The sequence below is a fragment of the Astatotilapia calliptera genome, chromosome 7 (assembly GCF_964374335.1).
Source record: "Astatotilapia calliptera chromosome 7, fAstCal68.1, whole genome shotgun sequence".
NCBI classification, from domain to species: Eukaryota; Metazoa; Chordata; class Actinopteri; order Cichliformes; family Cichlidae; genus Astatotilapia; species Astatotilapia calliptera.
Window position 1 is genome coordinate 36677890 of NC_137428.1, and position 17201 is coordinate 36695090.

Here is a 17201-nt window from a genome sequence, read left to right on the forward strand (position 1 = left end):
AATGCTACAACATAAATTTTGACATGTTTATATAATTGAAACAAATACTAATGATTTGTGAGCATTTGAAGTACGAGCAGTATTCAGATACATCTGAAATGTGCCAGCAGCAGTTGTTTATAAAGTCTGATGGTACAAGTCATGATCTGCGTACAAGCTTATACTGTAAAATGGTCCAGCGCTTGTAAAGATGCCATACAGTTTTTTGTTTTGGTGACATGAATTTCATCCAGCTCTTTAATGATCTCTCATGTTTGGACAAGCATTTGCACACATACTGTAATTATTATCTATCCCATGCAAAGGCGATGTTCTGTTCTCTGCATTTGTTTTCTCGTGTTAGCAACTGTCATTAATTTGTATACACAACAGAACTTAGTTGCAGCCACCATTTATAAACAGGGAGTCAAGACTCTGGAGACGGTACCACAGGCCTGGCAAAAACCAGACAGGGTGGATCTTTGCGAGTGAAAACAATGCTGCTGTTGCACAAACATTAGCTACACACTTGGTGAGCTAATGACATTGACTTGTCATTAATGTTAAACACAACACTGCATGCTTATGAGTGATGGCTTGAGATGGTGCATGCAGTATTTGGGCAGTGTCCAGCCTCTAGATTGGATTTTTTTTTTTTTTTTTTTAAAGTATTTTCCTACTTTTAGTCTGGTCAGATGGTCTTGTTCAATAAAAGCTGTATGGCCAACCACATGACACTGTGTGGATTAGTGGAACAGCAGAGCTGTGGTTCTCACATTACTGCTTCTTCACAAGCATACTTTTTTTTATTTTATTTTTTTCCCCCACTTGCAGCATGAATTAAAAAGTAATGTAGGGTTGTCAAGAACATAAGAGCTACAAGTTCAGGAAGTAGCCAAGCAAGCATTCACTTATGTTAAAGCATCTTAAAAATAAATGGTAACCACTCCCAGTGCTTTGGTTCTGTGGGCTGCCGGGCTTGAAATATGCTGACGGAAACCCTGGACTGCATGATCTTAAAAAATGCAAATGCGGTGTTAATCTAAACACAATGAAATATTTTATTAGTTGTAACATGGAAAGAACATGGAGGGAAAGTAAATCTTCAGATTTACATGAAGAGAAACCAAATTATTCAGCAGCAGGAACATCCCATCAGAGGTAGAGTGGTTTCTTGATGAATTGTGAGAAAATTGTGCACACTCCTGTCAGTTCTCATTTCAGTCACTATTGTGAATCTCCAGCAAAGTGGCTTTAAAAGCTCTGCTGTTTTTGTAGTTTGGACATTTGAAGCCCTAAAACACAATACAGTTAGTAAGACATTAATACTGCATGAAAGTATTAGGAAAAATGGAAAGCAGGGAGGTGCCAAACCTCAGCGGTTCTGAGAATGTGTACACCACCTCATTGTGTTCACACATCCACCTGGTTTTTGTTTTTTGTTTTTTTGTTTTTTGTTAAGCCAATTGCTTCCCTTCCTTTCTGCTTCATACCCCCTGCTGCTCATTTCAAATGTGACTCTATTAAAGAAAAGGTAAAAAGGATCTTAGGTTTCACAGGTTAGCCACCAAAACACAAACAGCTGGAAGATGGAATAAATTCAGTCTAATTCTACGGTTTTCCAAGCATGTTTCCATGGTGTGTGTGTGCTCCCACTGTGTCTTGGTTTCTATCTGTATCCATGCCAGCCAAAACCCCAGCTGTCTGTTTGTATTAGTCTGACAGCTGAACAGTAGCTGAGTCACTCGGTGTTGTGATCCAGTTTTTCAGCACCTTTTTGGCAAGTCTCAACATCGTCCTCCTTCACATCTCAGCTGCAGCTTCGTCTCCTCCTGCGTTGGGAAGTGTTTCATCCTGACAGCTGAAGTGTCGGATCCTGACGTTGATCCCTCTTCCACTCAATTGTTGCGTTTTGCTGCTGAAAGTAACCCCCAGCTCTTGTTTTTGTTTGGTTTTTTCCCCCCTGGGGGTTAAGTCCCACCCTGTGCAGTCTTCATTTCTTTGCACTGAGTGGAGCGTGACTGTTAGTGCTGTAGCTGAATGGACACAACACCAACCATGAGATTGTTAAAGGTTTTCATTTCATTTTTAAATCATGAGAGCAAGTCTGTGGCTGACCTCGGCTGCTGTGGAAAGATCTGCCACAAGATTTTGGAAGCTGATTGCAGGGATTTGGTCTGGTTCTGAGAAAGTGCTTCAGTTTATCCCTCCAGATCTCTGACCTCAACCCTTTGGGACAATGATTTAATTGATACTATTGCCGTCATCAGTCCTTGTTCTTTATTGACCAAGTTATTGAATCCTGATTTCTGTTTTCATAAAAAGGCATGAACAGGTCTTTACAAATGCAGTGCAGCTGTCTTGTCTCAGATTCTGAATGCAGAATCTGAAAATGGAATTTGTATGAAGTCCTTGCATGTGATTGAGTTGTCACACCAACCTGCCAGCCTTGATGGATGAATGAAGCTTTTCTTAATTCAACATCCTGAGTTAAGGCTCCGTGCATACCAGTCATACCACAGCCCACATCACTCTGGGCCTGGCTCGTAACACCGGCAGCATTATGTAACACTGGGTCAAAAAGGCCAAACAAACTCTTACCATAGTGTAATTATAATTCAAGACATTTATCACTGCTGAGCCTAATGGGTCCAAATTCTGAAAATGGCCCCAGGCTGAAATCTTGTTTGTTTCTGATGAAGAATAAAACTAAAACCTTAATTTCATGAGAGATGAAGTTGGCTACTGATTTCAATCTACAATCCCCAAGCAGGGACGGATATTATTAAATAACTTAGAAAATGCAACTACATACCAAAACGAAAGCTGGAACCAAAGAAACATAAATTATGAAGAAGCCCTAAAAACAAGTACACAAACTGTACTGTGTGTAACACCCTCCTTTCAGTATTAACCAGACTGTCATAGTTGAACTATGCTTACAGATTGATGGGATGACTGGTTTAAAAAAAAAAAAAAAAAAAAAAAGTGCTGGACTGGCTTAATCTTGACATGAATAATGGAAAAGGCTGATTGTGCCCGTTTCATGAAAGACTTGCACAGTATTGTGAAATGAACGTCCTTAGGAAATAAACTTGTACTCTGAACTTTTGATTATGAAGGATTTCACCAGTTCCATGATTCCTCTTCAGTGACTGGAGGCCTCTTATTCACATTAACTCAAAGAAACAGTCTTTTGATTGTTTTGGCACTGGGACCAAATATTCTCCAGTTCAGTTGTTTAACTGCTGGTTCCCCTTTTGTAGACAACTAGTTAAACCACATAAGACACATCCTTTGCGTGAGAACTTCTGTAGACTTCAGTAAATATTGACCGTAACTATTGTTGAACTGGAGTTTAGTTTGACATTATTGAGAAGATGAGGGGGTTGGTTTCGGAGCAGAAGCATTACATGTGGCCGTGCAATAAACATCTCCTACTTTTTCATTTTTATTGGTCCGTTGAATTGCATACTTGTGCAACACAACAGCTTTACTTACTAGTAATTAAAGCATTGAACATTTTCCCTGAAAGCAATCTTTTCATCTAATTACTTCACCAGTGTTGGGTAAGTTACTTTAAAAAAGTAATTAATTACTAATTAGTCAATATTGTATTTAAAATACGTATCTAATTACTGTCAGAAAAGTAACTTAATTACTAAATAAGTAATTTAACTAAATACTACTAAAAATCCCTGTAAACCTTGAGTGGACAAACAATAGAAATTAAACTCTTTAAATAATAAATACATTTTTTAAAGACGGAGACTCTACAGTACGCAGCGGTAGCATCTCTTCCACAACGTAGCCAGCAATCATTTTTTTAAGCTCACCTTCAGACTCTTTCTGTGCTGCTGAAGTAAAATCTAGTTTTGCCTGCTTAGCAGGAGCTGCCGTGGTGTTATCCATGGATGATTAACAAGGATCAAGTGTTCGTCTATGCTCTCGTGTCAGGCGCTTCAGTAGATTACTCGTGCTATTAACAACGGCCGACAGTTGTTGGTTTTTTTTGGGGGGGGTTTGTCTCCCCAGGACATAGCTTACATATTACTGTAATGTTCTTGTCTGCTTGTTTCAGAAAAGTGAAGAGTGTGTCAATTTCATAAAACCGCCACTCGCTTCAGCCGAGTCCGACATCTTCCGCTTTAGAATACGACTATGCAGCAAACTGGCGAAATGACGTGCAGCTGCACTACAGCGATGTTAAAGCGGCAGAGTTTACTTCTACGTTTAGAAGACAAATTATTGAAATTAAATAATGATATTCAGCGAGTTTAATTATTTTACAATGTAACACAAGTACATTGTAAGTAACTGTAATTAAAATACCTAAAAATGAACAGTAATTACTACTTTTTCAGTGGAAAAGTAATTTAATTACAGTAACGCATTACACCAACACTGCACTTCACTGAAGTGTGCTTTGTGCTCTGGATGAGACTGTTTGCTGATTTTTGGCTGCAGAGAAAGCTTACACTGTGGCATACTGATAAAATGAAGGCAAACACTCCTGTTCTTTTTACTGAGGCTCATGCTTTAAGATGCACGGCATGGTGCTGAGATGGATCTAACAAGCCTGTATATGGAACCTACATGTAATATATTTGCAGGCAGCTACCATTTAACGATTATATGGGACCCTAATCCCTTCACAGCATTCTTCAGTAACTCTGACTTTAGTTATGGACCTGCATGTATTCCATATTCTGAGATATTATAGGGAAAGCGGGTTCAGGAACGGGTCCTTGGAGAACTCCGCACTCCCACTGTTTGATACCTTTTCAGATGTTTCCAGTAGCACTACTGTAGTTTAACCTTGTCTCTGTACTTTGACAGCTGAGATGGCTTTAATGTGATTGCAGATTTTGCAAAAGATAAGTTTCAAGTGAAGTTTTCAGTGTTTGTCTAGAGCAAGACTACATCTGCTTTAGGGCTGCGACGATTAGTCGACTAGTCATGATGACGTCGACTATTTAAAATCGTCGTTTGTGGCAGCCCTAATCTGCTTGCATCGGCACTCAAATTTCCGGCAACTTCGTAAGATTTATTTTAACTTCGAAAGCAAGGAGTTTGGACACCAGAAATGGCCAAGTACCAGTGTGTTTGTTACTGTTAGATCTGAGAATTGTAAGAATTGTAGTAGTGCACTAAAAAAAAATCAAACTGCAGCCCTTCTCTCCTTCTGCCTCTTTTATTTGCCAGGGAAAGGTTGCCTAGAAACACTGTCCTCTTCCCTTAGTAGTTTCTGTCTTGAGCAGTCCAGCTCCTTTTTTGCTGCCACAGATTATCCTTTTCATAGTGAAGCACTGTAAGATAGGAACCTGACAGCTGAATTCAGCACACACTCTCTCCTAATTGGACTAGAGCTGTAGACCAAGACACTGGTGTACACAAAGTACTGGAACATCTCCGTGACGACTCTCTGCACTCCTGTCCTCCAGTGTGAAAGTCTCTCTAGTTAGCCTGTTCGGCTTTCTTTAAGAGTCTTCTCCACTTCCCTCCTCATTTTTGAGTTCTGGGAGTTTTGACAGGTTTTACAGCTTTTCTTAGTGTACAATATCTGGTGGTTTTTAAAGTTTCATTTTCCTCAGATCTATTTTTTACTCCCCCCTTTTTTTTTCTTTTTTTTTTTCTTTTTTTTCTTTTTTTTTTTAAAATATATAGGTGAAGTTTTATCAGAGTCCCTTGGCCTCGTGCACAGCAGGTCAGCTCTGTAATGGTCTAAATGTTAAAGGCGGGAGCTCGTGAAAGGGAAACTCGCTGGTTCAGTCAAATACAACTGTTCAACAGTTTCCAGCTGATTTTAAATATGCTTGAGTGGGCACTCAAACAAATTTAAAATTCCTCACTGACCTCAGCATAATCCTTGCAGCACGTTCCAGACTTTTCAAACTTGATCCATTCAGCTGCCTCTCCAGAGAGCCTCAGGCCTCCTCCAGCTGTACCGTCTTGGACTGCAGCTGGTGATTTAAAGATGTGCTGCAAGCTGGAGGGGCACTATAACCTGAGCTTGCAGCAGATGGAGAATTGGCTCATGTGTCACTGTGCTGAGCAGAGCAAGGACTAAATTTGTCAAATGCAGTCAAAGATGATGCCTAGAGACCTCAGCAGCAGATTCTATTGTTTTGTTGCAAAATATTTGCCGAAGAGTGTCCAAAACTTTAACTGAAGGAATGTCTTTCTGTAGGTGTGCATGCCTGCATCTACAACCAGAATATCAGAGTAGGCCCATAGTTCTCAGTGTGGTCCACAGTGGTGGCCCTTTAGAACACTTTATGAAGCTCCCAGTGCAAAAAGCATCCACAATAGGTCCTTTCTCTTCAGATTCTCTGTTCAGTTTCTCTTTAACTTATAAGATGAATTCTAGATGGTCAGCTAGAATGAAAAGAGAAAAGTGCAGGTAAATGTTTAAGCGTTTTAACTTGAATTCAACTTGGAGCATTTTGTTTCACTCATTTGATTTTAAAAATTGAAGTGTGGGGCATGAGCTCTAATTCAGCTTTTGGTGGGTCATTCAGAAAAAGCTTGAACCACAGCTGTAATAGTGTCAGGGTGGTAGAACATAGTTATCACTGCTGTAGTTAGAAAGTTTTAGTCCAGCCTCCGACATTGCTGAGCATGCAGATTGATGCTGCTGGGGTTGCAGAGGGGCATGTAACAGTGTTTTCTGCATGATGGTGGTGGGTAATACTGTGGTTATGAAGATTCCCAGTTGGCATTTGGGTCATTAAAGCTTTGATGCCATGAACTGTGCACCAATAAATTCCTGGTGCTCTGCAGCAGACTTTACAGCCTGGGTTCTTTGCAGATATACAAGGCCTTCGTGTAGTGAGCATCCCTGCAGCCTGAGTCACCATCTCATAGACTGTTAGGGAACCTCGAGCTGTCTCCAGACTCTAATAACTGGAAGTACCACCCTGACTGGCGGGATGTGAAAGTGCATACTTGTCTTTATCTCCTTGGCATCTGTGTTTGCAGTTATGAGATTGATTCTGTACAGACCTGTTTGTATATAGTTTTTTTTTTTTGTTGCCGTCTTTATATGAAACTGTATTTTCACGCCTGTCTGTCCTGTTAATAAATAGTGAGAATGGTGTGGGAGGAGTTAAAATGGGATGCCTGTCACTTGCTAAAAGCGCCTCCACCTTCCTCGTAGTCAAAGGCTTCGTTGTCACAGGCCTCGTTGCTCTTTACTAAACCAGCAGATAACACATTTATCCCATTTTACAGCCGTCGCAGCTGGACCGAATGGGGAACTGTAGAGTATTGTGCAGCTGCAGTTTGGACCGGCCCTAATCTTGTTAGTGTGGCACAGGGGGAGAGAGAGTAATGAGCATTGCTCTTCACTTCAGGGTTTGGACCTCAAACTACTACAGAGGGATTCGTATAACAGTCTTTAGAGGCAACTGGGGAGTGTTTTTCCTTCAGACTGCACCATCTCAGGCTGAAATGCAGTGCGTTTCATGGATTTTGCAACTCTGCTGAGACTTGTTCCACTGTTTATCATTTGGTATCATTCATCACAGGTCCCATCTTTCTATAAAGCTGCCAATATTATATCCAAAATTTCTGAATTATCTGAATGAAACATTGTCTAATTAAATATGCTTTTTTTTCTTGCCGTTCATACACAAACCTATAAAAATGACAGGCTGTTTATATTAAGCAAAATGCATACTGAGACCACTGTTTTACAGACTCTCCTAAATGTCCTTGCCTTTTATCAGATAAGTTTTCATTGCATTTGGAATTTATTGATTATTGGATTAAAGTCAAATGTGAAAGTCAAAGGCGTGTGGCAAACACGTGCTTTACCCTTCTGCAGATTCAAAGGCTGAAAGCTTGCTCCTGGCTTTTCCTGTTTGCCCAAAAAGTAAAGTTGAACCAATGCCTCAAAGATGAGCCTTAGTTTGCAGGTGCTTGCTTTGTCTTTTTTTTTGTGTGTGTGAGTTTGGGGACATACTGACATGTTGGAGTGTAAAACCTTTCTAGGGTCTGGAGATGTAGTTTTGGAAAGGAGATATTTGGTGTTGGAAGGAAAGAGGTGAGCTTACCAGACACATGTAGCACATTGCTTATCTCTACTTAAGGCTATGCTCGGGGTTATGTTAGCTGATGCTTGTATAACATACCTGAGACTTTGATCAACCCGTCAATGGTCAGGGTTACGTATGTAGCAGGTTTTTCATGATGGCAATCTGAGCTTTTTTCTAAAATGACTGCATTTGAGCCTAATGATGTAAAACCAGAGCTGTGTACATTTTGCTTCCCAATTATACATTTGCTTTTGTTTCCCATTGACTACTTATAGCCATCCAGCTAGCCCCACCTTCTTCATGACATATGACAAGTGTCATAGAAAAAGTGGTCTGTTATGGAAAAGGGAAGTTTTGACCTGACAGTCGCATCATAACGGCCAAAAATATTGTGCCGTCGGAGTAAAGATAATTGCAACCAAAAGAATTAATGGCCCTCACACAAAGTTACTGCAGTTCAATTCCAATTTTAATCTTTGCAAGTTTTATGAGTGATTTGATCTGAAAATGTTTTTCTTTTGTAGATAAAAGTTTTGGAAACTGCTTTAGTTTGGTCTTGACTGTGTTAATATTGCTTTTTCAGTCTGACTTGTTCATTTCAAGCCCTGAGACATCCTAACACTGCTGCCTCTGCTAATCAAGATCATATTGATCCAGCTATAAAGGTTTTATTGTTGCTGTAGCTGTCCTTCCTGGTTGTACAGATGCTGGTAGAGACGTCCTGATTGATGCTTTTTTTTATAGTGCGCTGCAGCTTTCAATCTGTGAAATTGCCTTTGAGTCGTCCTCTCACTTGTCCAGCATTCGTCATATCAAAGCAGGAGAACCACAAGGGTAATGTTAAAGATGTGACATTGCTGCTGTTGTGATGGTTCTCTACTTGGCTTGGCTTTCCTCTCACTGAACAAAAATGGATCAGTGCTTCAGAGCATTTATTTACTAGCTTAGTCTCCTGAGATCTGGTCTATATTCAAAGAAGGCCTACTTGCATGTGTGCTGCTTGGGGGTTTTTTTTTTTTTTGTTTTTTTTTTTTTTTTGTTTTTTTTTTTTTTTTTTTTAATAAATAGGACACCCTCTGTTAAGTTTTGTGTGTGTGAAGCATGATTCTTGGCTCTCTCTGTACAGACCCTACTTTCAAAGGTCCTTCAAAGGATACTGGGAAAGGTCTAATACAGCCACCCTCAGGTAAAACTGTTGGCTGCGCTGCGTTTGTCTCTGGCTCGCTTTAAAGAATGTTGGGCTTGGTTCAAAAATGATTACAAAAAACAGGCTTTTCTCCTCCCTCACCATGGATCAAGGAGGCATTTTCATTTGAATTGTTAACTGGGGAACATCTGACTTAAATGTTTTTGGGTACAGCCCATCCTTCCCCCAACCTACTCATTTAATCAGCTTTTTGTTTGATTAAAGCCAAAATTAAAGGTTTCTTGTGTCCATGGTGCTGTGGAGATTTTTAACCGCTTGGAGCTTGCTCTTTTTATTTTTTCACGTCTGTTATGCTAGCTTCTGCTTGTGCTTTGGTGTTTATCTGTGCTGAAGATGCACAGAAGGTGTTTGGGTTTTTGTTTTTTTGTTTTTTTTAATATAACACAGTGGGCTGATTTCAGGTAGTCAAGTAGCCTGCTGGTGTCAATATTAACCCTTTCAGGCATAGTGGTCACTACAGTGGACAGCTATTCAAAGGCTGTTTTCTTGTATTGGTATCAGTGCTGATGATATGCCTGCACATAAACCACTACATTGGACCCTGATGTCTCACTCCATACGCTGCCACCCACTGGTTGTTTAATTTTACTATAGATGTGTGACGTGTGTCATTGTAATTATCTAACCCTGTCATGCATGAATTATGACATCAATCAGGATTTTTTTTCTCAAGTATTTTCATCTTTTCATGCGGGTACAGGCAAAGAGGATGGCCATTAATGTTCCATGAATCTGTAAGTTCTCAAATGTGATTAATTGGCCTTCGATTACTGTAACGCACTTGGTTGATAAGCTTGCAGGAATTAGAATTGCAGACACATAACTGCAGTGTAACGGGCAGTTGTTGCATCAGTGTCTCTGTACAGCAGTATTTGTGCTCAGTGATTTTAGAGTCCATTCCTCTAGTGTTCCCCTTATTGCTGCCCACAGAAAATGATGGGAACTCATCTTGGCTTTGTCCAAAATATAAATTATGGAACCCAAATCTAGGGACAGTCTGCTCTGTGTATACACATATTTAACAAAATATGAAAATGCCTGGGCCACAAAATATTTGCTCACCCTCTCAACATCCAGCAGGTCAATAAGCTCCTTAACAGAACTACCTGTAGCCAAAACGACACTAACTCTAGACGAGTCACTCTTGACCTGATGAAATCTTAGTCTGAGAATATCTGCGCATGAACATTAATGAGCTGATATAAGTCTCTAAATATATTTGAGTACTATACATTTTGCACAGAAAAAACGAATATTTCATCCAAAGGGACAAAGAATCTATTAGTTTATTTAAAAAAAAAAAAAAAACTAGGATTATGTCTCCTGTGCTGTTAAATTTGATTTTCAGGTCATGTTATCTAGATTTCATTTATTTCACTCAGGTTAAAATTTTATTTAACCTGAGGAGCTGAGAATTTTGTTAAATCTCAGCTGCATAAATGTGCTTCTAATCTCAGGTTCATTGTTTTGTGCAGATAAATGTAATGTAGGACTGTGTGTGAGGAAGTCCTCTCAGGTCTCTTGTTGCATGTTTAACGTTTGTTGGAAACAAGTCACACATCCAACATGATGCCCGCTTTGTCGGCCATGTGTCAAACATATCAGACTCACAAGGTCTAAAATGTGACTACTGCATAAACAACTTCAGGAACTTTGTTCTAATCCTCTGTAAAATGCTAAAAATGCATACAGCAACCCTAATCAGAAACACAAGGTCTGCTGATGAGATCCTCCCCGTTTCTAAAGTGGAGTTTGTTCTCATGAATCTCATATAGGCAATTTGACCACGGAGGGTTTTTTATGCTGTACTTAGAGGGAAAAGCTGTTGTTTGCCTGTTTCAGCTGATTAAATCACAGTTCATTACACTATTAAGAGCACAGCACATGAGCAACACCTAGTGGCAGGAACAAGGAAGCTTCATCACTAGAATCACTTTCCCATTTAAAGTTTGGCATAATCTGGTAATTAAGACGTGACTGTTATATTACTGCAACACAAAGGGATTGTAGCACAAATCCTTCAGGCATCATCAAGAAATGAAGTCGTGCAAGAGAAGCAAGAATCAGCAATTCTCAGACTGTAACCCCCTCCTTCCCCAACGCTGCTTTTCAAACTGTGATCTCAGCTTTCTTGGGAGAGCATAACATTTGTGCTTACACCAAGAGTTAAAGAAGTCTTGCAGTCCTGAACATCTTAATGTCCTATTTTTAGATGAGGTGTTGCAGGATGTCAAAAATCAAAGAAAGAAAAATAGACTATCAACAAACGACAGAACAATGAATTAATCCTCCTATGAAATCATGCCCAAGTATCCAAAGCCTGCTATATCCTCTTCCTGTCACTGAGCTCCATTGTTGCTGCAAAACACTGTTGCATTGTTCTGATCCTTCATTACCATAAAGACACAGGCTGTAGTTTAGTTTGACGCAGCTCCAAACACTTTCTTCTGCTGATGGAAATGCTTTATTTAAACTGTAATAAGCTGTTAAAGAGCTTCCACTTTACTCCTGACGGGTTTTTTGACACGTTATAGAAACTAAAAACCATGTATGCTGGTGAATTTTAGAACTTGACAGTTTTGTTTGAATTTAAGCCATCATTCGATTTATAAAAAACTGTCCCACATGGAACAAGAGAAGTCTGAGCTTATAACTTTGTCCACAAAAGCTAAACAAAATGCCCTAAAGTCTCTTTATCCAAGTGAACCTGGATCTCAGACTGAAATCTTCTCGAACACAAAGACTGTTTGACTGTCTGTGTGTTTCGCTTTGATTTGGTAGACAAGACATTTATTGCAGCATAATGATTCTAGCTGATATTTGGTAAACAAAGTGAAGCTAAGGATGTTCTAGCTTTAATAAATCAAACCAAAGATTTGGACAGATTGAACTTTGATTACCTCTATTGATTTTGTCACATATGCGGTCAGCACTCCAAAATGATGGTTTACGCTATTTGAAGGGTGAGGTATGAATTCATTGAAAGGATGAGGCCAGAAGTTTAATATTTTACTCTGAACCAAAATGTTGACATGTTGCAAGAATTTAATAGTTTCACAAAGGGGGCCAGCTGGTAGTACGAGCAAATCCAACTTTCTCTTCTGAGGTCTGTTACTGCGTTCAGCCAAGCTTCTTTTCCGCCCTCACTTGACACTGATACAAGAACACACTGGGTAAAGTAGACTGGGGAAATGAAAGACTCATCAGATGCTGTTTTCTTTAAAAGATTAAAAACCAGTTGCCAAAATGATTTTGGATTTTCACTTTATTCTGCTTCTTGATTGGAAACCTAACTGGTAGTCAAAGTCTAAGGAAATGTTTTTAAACTTGTTGGCTGTTGGCATGTGCCTTGTTTTGTCTTTCAGAAGCCAATGTGAGCACATCAATTCAAGTGAATTCGACAGCCAGAGGTTCTGCTGCTGCCTGGGCCATACTACCCGTCTGTGAGTAGATGCTGCCCACACACTTGCGCAAACTAATTAAAATCCTCATTTCAGATCCTTGGCACTTTTTGGGGGGGAGTTGATTTGACTCCTGACTGTTCGTCTCTCCTCTCAGTGCTACTGGCGATGGCGGCAGCAGGCGGCTACCTGATGTGGAGGAACTGGCAGCTGAAGAACCAGAAGAGCATGAACTTTGACAACCCAGTCTACCTGAAGACCACAGAAGAAGACCTCAACATTGACATCACGAGGCACGGCGCCAATGTAGGACACACGTACCCCGCGGTGAGTGAAGAATCCACGAACAACGTTAACTCAGGGTAGTGATTAACAGTTCGTTCCAGATGAAAATTTAGACTGGGAATTTGGAAATTTCAGCTCGAGACATTTTGTTGGTGAAACTTTGTAAAGGTCTGAGCTGCAGGAACAGTTTAAATGACGGAGCTTTGATTCACATGTTGGTGTGCAAGGCATCAAAATAATAAACTATTCTAAGCAAATAAAAACAACCCAGGAGTAACTCGGTGCACCTGTCACCTTAGGTTGTGAGCAATCACTTACAAAATGTTAGCTCAATTTACTCATAAACTATTGGAGCTGTAAATAAACCATGGCCTCAAATCACCAGAGTAACTAAAACACGCAGCTGCTTATTTATGCAAACAATACCATCACTGTACATGCATTCAGTCAGTAGGTAACCAGGCGTGGGCAGTGGTAGAGGACTGGTAAAGAGTCCTTGTAAGTTGTCCTTAACAATGCCTGTCTGTTTTTTACCCCCTCATACACCTCGCCAGCGTTTTGTGTAATCCTCCCAACAAATGAACTGAACCAGTCACGTAACCTCCTCAGCAAAGGTGAAAATAACCACGAGCTGCAGTTTCTGAGCAGCTTAAATGATTCCAGCCAGGCTTCGGAAGATGGAGCCTGCATGTTAATGACCTCCACTCTCACCATGACCTTGTGGCCCGTAGTAATCCTTAATGTTCATTGTTGGCCGTCTGCAAAGCATGTATACAGATTAAACGGATTAATCTAAGCCCGGCCGGGGCCACAAGATGGACACGAGCCTCTGCTGTCGCCCTCACAGCTGCAGCAGACGTTTCAAAAGGCAACATGAGTTCAATACCTGCAGCACACGCCTTCCCTTTAAACCAGCACACTGTCTTACTTCATGAATGCAGCAGACGGTGCAGCTTGGAATGAACGAGCCTTTAAAGTGCTGTTGTTGTGAGCATTTCTAAACCGGTCTTCCTCTCTCCTCCCCCTCCCTTCATCTTCCTCCAGATTTCGATAGTGAGCACAGAGGATGATTTATCCTGATCGTGTTGGGTCTTTTTTATTTTTTCACGGTCACACCGCGCCGCCTCGTTCCAGTGCCGACGCTTGACCGTAGCAGCAGCAGCAGACCTTATAGTACGACCACATGCCTTCTGAAGTACATTAGACCACTGTGTGTGGTGAAGAGGAAATGTTATTTATTATGTAAATATTGCAATGAATTCTGTCCCGACTGGTTTCATTCCACATCCAAAGTTGTAAGGATTTCTTTTTTTTTTTTCCGTTATTTTTGGGCCACAGACATTTTCCAGTCATTTCTTTGTCCCGCCCTCTTTAAGAAGCTTGCTGGCATCGTGTCGCAACAGTTGAAAGGGATGAATTGTCAGTTTGATCTCCTCATCTAGGCTCCCAGAATCTGACACGGTGAATGTTTGAAGACTGCACAAAACACGAGGGGTCAAGGGTCCTTTAGAAGTAAGGCTTTAATGAGGAGAGGATGCGGTCCAGATTTTGTTGCTTCCTCAGATGTGAATATTTATGTACGATCATGTTTGGGCAGTAATATCTCAAAACTAAGTTTTCTTTCATTAATTTGAGTGTTTTCTTGCCATCACCACCTCTTAGAATGCATTCTTACAGGATTATTGTTGTTGTTGTTATTATTATTATTATTATTATTATTATTATTATTATTATTATTATTATTATTATTATTATTATTATTATTATTATTATTATTATTATTATTATTATTATGCTTGTGAAATAACCATGGTTACAGCTTTTGTAAACACTGTACATATTTGCCCATCCTTTGGACATGATCGTCAATCAGGACTCTTCAATGCACTTTGATCAAATGCTCCTTGTGTAAATAAGATTGTATACATTTGACTTGATCAGTTTTTTGCTATGGTTGGGTGTCATACCAGCGGCTCAGATGTATTTAAGAAGGAAAAAACAAAACACAATGAATTTGGTAAAACTATTTTGTATGTTTGTGCTGTTGCTGTGAACTTTTTCTAGCCTTGTACAAAGAAGGGGGGACACCAATAAAATGGGAAGACTCTGTATCTGTGAAGAAACTGATCTGCGAATCACTTCGGAATTAAAATTTAATCCACAACTTTGCTCAGAAAATCTTGTTCTTTGTTTTTTGTCATGCATAAATGTTTTGTGATACATGGCCTCTATGACCTCACCCACTGATTTGTGGACTGTTTTAAAGCATGTTCCTGAGCTGTACAAATTTTTTCTTTTGTCAAATCTTGGTTATCAAGCAAACTATAGGTGGTAGGTTGCAGGCAAAATACCAGAATTTCACTCAGCAGAGCTGATTATTCTACAAAGCAAGTACAACATTACGTTTGCTGATTTGACAAATGCTAAAATCCCACTTGTACATGACTAATATAACAACAGTAGTTGTAACTTTGTCTGTTAACCAATGACTGTAGAAAACAGTCATTGGTTAACCATTACAGCCATACTATATCTGCATGATGCTGGGCAATGTTGTGCACCAGCAGGAACCTGGAGCTTAGGACCCACTGCATCAGCATTGGGTCTGATGATGGGGTCAAAGGATTTCATCCCAATACTTGATTGCAGTTGTGGTGTTGTAAAGATCTGTACGTCCCTGCATGGGTATTCCAGACAATCACAGACCTACCAAAACAGGTGGTGCAAAGCAATGTTTCCATGGTCTCTCCAGACGTCATTCACATGAGAGCTGGTTTGCCACGAGTGTGCCAATTCTGTTATGCTATGGCAAATCCCAGGCACTGAACAGTAGGCCCATTAGAGGATTTTGGGCCCTCAGGCGACCCTCATGAAGTCAGTTTGTTTGTTCAGAAATTCTCTGCAGTGCCCAGCTGAAGGTCATTTTGCTGTGCTCATCCTGTTCCTCCATGCACAAAGGAGCAGAAACATTGCTTCTGCCCAGCTCTCTTGGAATTTTCTCCGTGTCCTTAAATCTGTAAGGGGTGGGAGAGCAAACCTGACAATGGCACACACTGATGTGCCATCCTGGAGGATTGGACTGCTTGCACAACCTCTTTAGGGTCCATGTAAAGCCTCATGCTTCCAGTAGTGACACTGACCTGAGCAAATGCAAAACTCCCTCGAGGGGGGGGAAAAAAAAAAACACAACACAAACCTACACACACAGAAGATGAGGGAGAAATATGTGATTGGCCTCCACCTGTAAAGCTATTCCTGTTTTGGGGGTTGTCTCATCGTTGCCCTTGTAGTGCACCTTCATTAAAACAAAACCAGCTGATTAACCAACTCTGACTAAACTGGCCAGATGGATATGCCAGAGATTTAGTGCATTTTGGGTTGGGTTTTTTTGGGGGGGGTTTTTTGGGGGGGGGGGGTTGTTTAAAGTTGCAGTGTATTTACTGAAAGCATAACTCCAAAAATATGTAGTTCTCATGCTCAAAGCAAATTATAAAGGTAAATTTGGGTGCAAGAGAACTAAAAATGTTAATGCATGTGCGTGCGCACCTCCCCATAGACCGAGTGGAACAAGTAACAGCACAACTTTCATCTAAGTCTAAGGACTTCCCCTGCACAAGCAGGACTGACTCTGTATGTAATGACTTAAACTCTCCTCCTCTGCTTCCAGCACAGTTTAATCTACCCTCAGTCAGATCAGGGGCAAACATGAGGATGCGTGTATGTAAAGGGAAGTGGGTCGAGAAACTGAGTTTGCCTCCATCTTTTTATTATCCCTGTTTAACTGCAGGAAGGATTAATCTCCACCTAACTACTTGAGTTATAATTGCAGCAACTGCATCAAACGCACACACTTGGATTAAGGCACAGATTTAAAATGCGAAAGTCTGTTGCATCTGAAGGAAGGCTACATCAGATATTTGAAAATCGAGGTTTGCTGTGATGCATTTAAGGAGCGCTCTGAACAACGGGAAATACTTTCCCAAGATCGTATCAACTGAAATATCCAAACTTTGTGTCTTAAAACCAAAAATGTCTTTTATTTGACTGCTGGGAACAGTAGATGCCTTGCTTTCCTTTTTTTTTTTTTTTTTTTTTTAGAAAAACTAATATTTACTACATAAAATCCATCTGTTCATCCACAGTTGGCTCAAGGTGACAGCAGGTTAACCCTGCTGTTATGTTGCGGAACAGGAGAGATGTCACATGTCATCTGCATCACTACAGAAAACAACAAAAAAATCAAACTTATAAAAGAAAATCAAAGTCATCAATGCCAGTGTTTCTGACACT

At 40.2% G+C, this 17201-nt stretch overlaps 1 protein-coding gene across 1 annotated transcript in view; it reads left to right on the top strand.

Annotated features, from left to right (window-relative positions):
- Positions 1-15089, top strand: part of vldlr (very low density lipoprotein receptor) — a 65409-nt gene extending 50320 nt beyond the window's left edge. The window contains exons 17-19 of the mRNA XM_026174470.2: positions 12591-12668; positions 12784-12953; positions 13956-15089. Coding sequence (XP_026030255.1) covers positions 12591-12668; positions 12784-12953; positions 13956-13991 — 284 coding nt within the window. The 3' untranslated portion in view covers positions 13992-15089. The remainder of the gene's footprint in view (positions 1-12590; positions 12669-12783; positions 12954-13955) is intronic.
- Positions 15090-17201: the final 2112 nt, after the last annotated feature.